The sequence below is a fragment of the Egretta garzetta genome, unplaced genomic scaffold, assembly GCF_000687185.1.
Source record: "Egretta garzetta isolate BGI_Z169 unplaced genomic scaffold, ASM68718v1 scaffold273, whole genome shotgun sequence".
NCBI lineage: Eukaryota > Metazoa > Chordata > Aves > Pelecaniformes > Ardeidae > Egretta > Egretta garzetta.
The window spans coordinates 1,082,279-1,088,911 of NW_009259236.1; the positions used below are offsets into that span (position 1 = coordinate 1,082,279).

Consider the following 6,633-nt stretch of genomic DNA (forward strand, 5'->3'; position numbering starts at 1 on the left):
GTGGGGTGGGGGAGACAAAAAAAAGATTACATCCTTTTTCAGGGCTTTAAATTATGTTTTACTAGCATAATCTCTACCAAATGAAGTAACCTGTGCACATGACATCAATACCATACCTCGTCTCACTCTGTAGGTAAAAAATACTATTAGCCATAAGCATAATCTTGTTACATTCAAAGTAACTTGTCAATTCTAACTGAAATAAGGAAAATAACAAGTCACCATGCACTTGTAGAAAGCTGTAATACAGTAATTTTAAACCAGAACCGTTAATTTAATGGAAATCCTTAGACATTAACCTTACTACTTATCAAAAAATTACTGATGTTTCCGGATAGTGCAAGCATTTTGTAACCACGAATAATGATTGGGATCTTTCTACATATTTGTCCAAGTAAAAGTTCTAAATTTTCATCTGATCTTTTGTGTTATTTTGAGGAGTGAAATTAAACAGGAAAGTAAAATATCCTTAGACTTGACACCCAACTTGAGTTAATTTTACTGCAGTACTGCAAATGATTTTGACAATAACAAAAAAAAGTACTTTTTTTTTTCCCCCAGTCAGGTCTATAAAAACATTTAGCATTTATAAACCCTTTTATCAGTAGCATTCAAGTATCTGTGGCATTTCCTTCCTTCCCCCAGACACCAATATCTATAGGTGGATTCCTTGTAGTACCCTATTTTTTCATTAATACAAGTAGTACCAAAAAGCAGAGAAGACCTGGAGTCTGTACAAGGTGGCATGGAGGAAGAACAGCCATTATCCAACCTAATCCAATTCTGATGATGATGTACTTCAGAGTGTAAGCAAGTGTAGATGCTTGAAGAACTTCATATGGTTCTTAAATCAGGCAAATTTGTGCTCATATAAATACTCACTGTATTTGAAAATACTGTATGTGCTCTTATAGACAAAATAGGTTTGGTTGAACAGCTATTAAATTTAGATAAGCACAATACAATTTAGTTATAAAGGACAAAGGCAGATATGCAATGTGAATCTCTAAGTAAGCAAGTTCTGTTATTTGGTGCTTACTCTAATATTGTTATGCTTTATCCTAAACAACAGCCAATGCAAAAAGCCCTCCTGAAAGGACACTCATCTAGAAAAGACAATTTTTTAAATAAATGTTTTCTGAGCAAACTTTTAAGATAACTTCAGAGTATGAACTGTTTTACTTACTCGTAGTAACAAATACGTAACTTTTAGAAGGTAGTTTTTTTCTCATTCAAATATAACCATTTCTTATATCAGGAAAACACTTCATCAGTTTATCACAAATCTAATCAGAACATAACCTAAATATTTTCAATCACCTTGCTTACTAATCTATTTCTCATCTTCTAGCTTCTCATAGTTGCTAGAATAGTACTTCTCTTCCCCCAGTTTTTCTCTTTTCACACTTCCAGCTGCAATTGCAATTAGCAAAAGCCAGAATTAGCTCTCTGAGAATGAAAACCACACACAAAATAACTTTCTGCAGCTTGTATAATGCACCTTTCTCCTTATCAAAGAAAACAGTTTTACTTATTTAGTGTTCTAGCATTTTTAATTTTTAATCCACAAAAAATAACTCACCTATCTTATACAGTTTATTTCTTCGATTTTTAATCCACAAGAAGTGTACTTTTTTCTGCAATAACTCACCTATCTTATACAGTTTATTTCTTCTAGCATCAACTGTTACGTGTCACACAACAATTCATTCCGAACTGGAAATTTACATATCAGATCATTCTTGTTATTTGGCGTTTACTACCTAGTCCATTAAACGGCTTCCCTATTTGTAAAACTTCAAACAAATATGTAAAAATAAAATGCTTTTATAAAACAGTCCTCCAAAAGCCCTGCAGTTACAGTCAGTGGAGTCTGCCAATTGCAAGAATGGTGAAACCATTCCTCTGATCAGAAAGGGCTTGAACCAGGGCCCAAAAAGTTAACAACTGTAAACAACTGCATCCAAGGACACAGTTTGGAATGGAATATAGTATTTATTTCTATGCTTTTCTCCTACCTTTACAGTAGAGGTGCAATCTGGCTAGCTGGACATGTTTGTTCTAACCTCACCTCTGGTTTTGTGGTAGATATGTAAGAAAGAATTATTTCAGGTCTTAAATAGCTGTATTATTTGAGCTCAGACAAGTTTGTTTCCTTCTTAAAAAAACCTAATTTAATCTCAGGTTGGCTTTTTATTCAGTTGCAGTGAAATGGAAAACTATTTTTCTCTTTTAGCCTTTCTCCTCAACCATAAAACAGTGTTAATGGAGAAGAACAGCATCTGCAGGAATGGTAATATTTCAATGTGACAACAGGAAAGGGTAAAGCGCTGCACAATAAAAGACTTCATTGAATATAACAACTTCACAGATACAGAATTAAAAAAAAAATCACTATAACTGATACAGTCTTTATCAATCCTATAGGCACAGCTTGTTGCAATGTCAGACAGCTGAAGTTGTAGTATCATTAACTGCTGAACTCCAAACAGCAGGTCAAACATTTTAACTATAATAGGATCAGTATCAGCACTTCTATTTGTCCTTCAAAAATATCATCAAAGTTAGAAAGACAATTCTACACTGAACACCGGAACAGCACAAGTTATAACTTCCTTTCATGAAGAAAACTCCTGTGGAAACTGACGGATGCTATGCTGAGATACAAGAATATGCACAGCATTTAAAACACTTTATTTGAAGGATTATACCAGAGCACAACACTGGAGTTATGCCAAGCTATTTTTGAATATTAAAAAGTACTCCCTCTTATAGAAGTCATTTCTGGACTGCTGATAACATGAACTGAATATGCACTGGGGTTTAAAATAACTTTCTGAATGCCACTTGAAAAACAGAAATAGCACCACTGAAGATAGCAGCGAGAACATATCAGATAAAGATGCTAGGTGACATTTAATCCTATGGACAGCAGTCTTCATTTTGAAACAGATCTCCTGACGTTCCAGACAATAGGACTATGTGCATCTGTACAATGATACATATAATGGTTTAGGATCACCCTAAAACTACAGCTTCTTGTGTTCAGACTTCTCATGGCTGATGATCACACTGCTGAAGTTTCAACATACTCCACATAAGAACGCATTTCAACCACACTAAAAAAAAAAAAAATCCATCAGAGTACCAAAAATATATGTGCACAATGTACAATCAAAAAAAGACACTGCTGTGAATTATACCCAGGTTCTTAGGTATGCAGAAAAATATAGACAATGTTCCTTCAAATATTCAAACACTGGATTAAAGATCCAAATGCATTATGAGATATATGCTTTGTACTCCGGTAAGATGTTGTTTTCATTCTGACTAATATTGTCTGCTAGGTCAGCACCCTCTGCCACTTCTATGGCACGATAAATATATACATGAAATGTGTACGTAAATGCTATCTTTAAAAACCTGAAGTTTAGTAAAGCTGCAGTTTCACTACATATTTAATCTGACTTGCTGCTGCCAAAAGAAAGCATGTCGCTCATCTTTTGCACCAAAATCAGTTTTTGCAGTAACAAGCTGATAGATATTGGAACCAACCCAACCAAAAGTGAACCTGTCCCCCATCCCCTGAAGGGAGAAGGGATTTCCATTAACTAAAGAAGAGAGTAGATGAAAATAGAATGAAACTCCAGAATAAGGCCGAATACCAAGATACCTGCATTAATGTATCTAGACATTCTTAAAGCATTTTCATATGTCTGACATTCTTTCTAATTTAGCACAGGAAGAAAGATTATTTAATCCTGAAAAGGTTGACAATTGAAACATGGAAACAACAGAAAACAACCCAAAGGAGATCTATAGTAAAAAAACAAACGTATTTTTCTTTTTGTTTGAACCATCAAGCATCTTAATCTCTTCCTGAATCCAACTGCTATCCTCTGTTTCCTAACACATTAAATTTAAGATTAATGTTACATACACCTGCTCTTCTTTCCTTTTACCTCCACTTGTTTTTCCACTTTCATCCCAAGTATCTTTTTTCTAACTCCGGTTCCTGTAGGAACAGGACAGCTCAAGAAAAGAACTTATTAGGATAGCTCAAATGCAGAAAGAATTTATCACCTATTAGCATAGTACTTTCCTCAAGTAATAACTGCTATGACAGGAAGTTTAACACAAGTCAAACAAAGAAAAGTGTCTCCAAGTGGACCTCCAGTTCAGTTCAGAGTGCTGCAGCCTCTTCTACACCAGTAGAGAGATATTCAAATACTTCAAAGAGAAAGCTTGTGGGGAGAGGTTGATAAAATTAATTTTTTATTATCAACTAATCTAAAAGCTTGGTCTTAAAAAACAGATTAAGGATATGACAGCTATATTAATACAATAACACCATACTAATGTTTAACATTTAAATATACTATTCATTATATGATCAGTGTAATCTTCTGAAATCTCAATCCAGACCTTCTTCCCAGCACACGTCATAGCCACAGCAATCCATTTATCATTTGCTAAACACCTTCCACACAAAAATGCATCCCTCCCAAAAAAATGCCATGACAGTTTTTCCTTGTTAAAGTTTCTCATATCTAAAACATTATACAAGATCTCAAATTTCTTCAAAGCAAACAGCTAAGCTTTGCAAGGTAGAAAAATCAGTTATTTAAGTCTTCTGTGAAGTGCTGTATAAACCTACAATATGTAAGTGAACTACTTACAGAACTTGAAATTTCAAAGAAATTATAATTTCTTATTCTAGTGAAAGTAGGTAACACATGAAAAAAAAATGCTGCCAAAATTAAATCAATCAGAAACTCCAACGCAGAATCAGACACTTAAACATTATAAGATAATGTTATTTTTATTACATATATACATTATTTTTAATATACTATTTTTAGGGCTGAAAGTAACTGTTCTTCATCTCACTGTTCAGTCTATTAAATTATCCAAGATAAGTAAGTAGCTGATACGTTCTGTAAGACCACAGCTTAGCTCTGACAAGTCATCATGATGACAACAGACTGCATTCTAAATAGTAATTACCTTGCATTTTTATTCACTCAAAGAGATAAAGTCGCAACTGAGATGAAATCTAAAGAGCTTAACTCCCTCTCCAGAATACAGGACTATTAATGGTATATAAGGTGATGCCAAAACCAAAACAATTCTAAACTAAGCTTACATAATTTGTTATTTCAGTTAGAGTGGAACAAACAAGTAATCTTAACTATATCCATTCTAGTACCTTTACTATGTTCTGCTCACAGCTGGTTCCTAAGTCAAGTGTAGAGGGTTACGTGTATAGATTAACTTTGAGCCCGTACCTTACATCCTTGTGTAGCTTTTTGCAAATAGCCTTATTTATGAGGATATCAGATTTGGGCTTTAAGCACATATCCTGTTTCTTTAATTATATAGACACAACAGATACCTTATTTAACCCCATTTAAAAATGTGATGAGAGTATACACAGTCACCTTTTTTAGGCTGCTTAAAAGATAAGAAGACATTTTTAGGCACCCCTGAAATTTTGCCAGCTGTTTAGTAATCAGCAACAAAGTGACTCAGCTACTCCGCCTGCAACACTGCCAGGAAATTCTATTCCAAGCAAGCCAAAGCACTTTTACCTTTATCAGAGTACTGGTGCTCTAATGCATGGAGATCAGGCAGCAGGTGCAAGCAATTGATGCAGCAGTAAGTAAAGAAATCCAACACCACAACTTTTCCACAAAGGTCTTTGTGAAGAGAAATAGGACCTTCAGTGTTTAACCACTGTAGATCTGGAACACAGAAAACAGAGATACCCAGTTAGAAAAAAAGGCAGACACCCCTAATTTGCACACGAACACATAACATTCCTAGGACACTTCACTTAAAAAGAAGTTCAACATCACTTTCTACACAGGCAGAAAAAGCAATCCAAAAGTCTTATATTTATCCAACTCATCCTTAAGTTCAATTCTTCATAATTAGTAAAGGAAAATAAATATTATTAATAAGATTTAATGTAATATTGAAAGTGTGGTTTATATATTTATATAGGCACCTCCTAATTGAAAGAGCATACAATCCTCAGAACACTTTTCATATACTTTAATACATGATCTACGTTATTAAAACTCTAACAATGTCATATGGGCAACAACTATTTCTTGAAAACTCACATAAATGCCAGTAAACTAAAGAACTGTTAAACTCCTAATTATTTTGCCAATAGTTCTGTAAAGAACTAATTTCAGAGATGACTGAAATATTTCTGTGTTTATAGTTTTGATCTTGATTTTCAAAGTTAGAAATGACAGGCATAAATTAATCCTGTTACATGGGAAGGAATACAACCCTTTCAGATATACCCCGTAGTACTCCTGGTCATTCATTTTAACCACTTGCTATCAGACAGGAAAGCATTGTTTTCTGACTGGTAACTGATCTTCCTCTGAGCCCATAAGAAATTGGTATCAAGATATGAAATAAATATCCCAGAATACGGTCTACTGTTATTATAATTCAACATTTCTGAAAATAATGGCGGGGGGTGGGGTGGGGGAACAGAGAGATGGGATACAATACAAAGCCAAACTAAATTTTCAAAGGACTACTTTTTAGAAATGCATACTGACTAATCTAAAAATCCTCAAAACTTCCACCCTGGCAGTTGCAGCAGACCAA

At 34.2% G+C, this 6,633-nt stretch overlaps 1 protein-coding gene across 1 annotated transcript in view; it reads right to left on the reverse strand.

Annotated features, from left to right (window-relative positions):
• Positions 1–5,772, reverse strand: part of NHLRC2 (NHL repeat containing 2) — a gene marked incomplete at its 5' end in the record, with an annotated part of 29,524 nt that extends 23,752 nt beyond the window's left edge. Inside the window, one exon of the mRNA XM_035891504.1 lies at positions 5,592–5,772. Coding sequence (XP_035747397.1) covers positions 5,592–5,772 — 181 coding nt within the window. The remainder of the gene's footprint in view (positions 1–5,591) is intronic.
• Between the last annotated feature and the right edge of the window lie 861 nt (positions 5,773–6,633).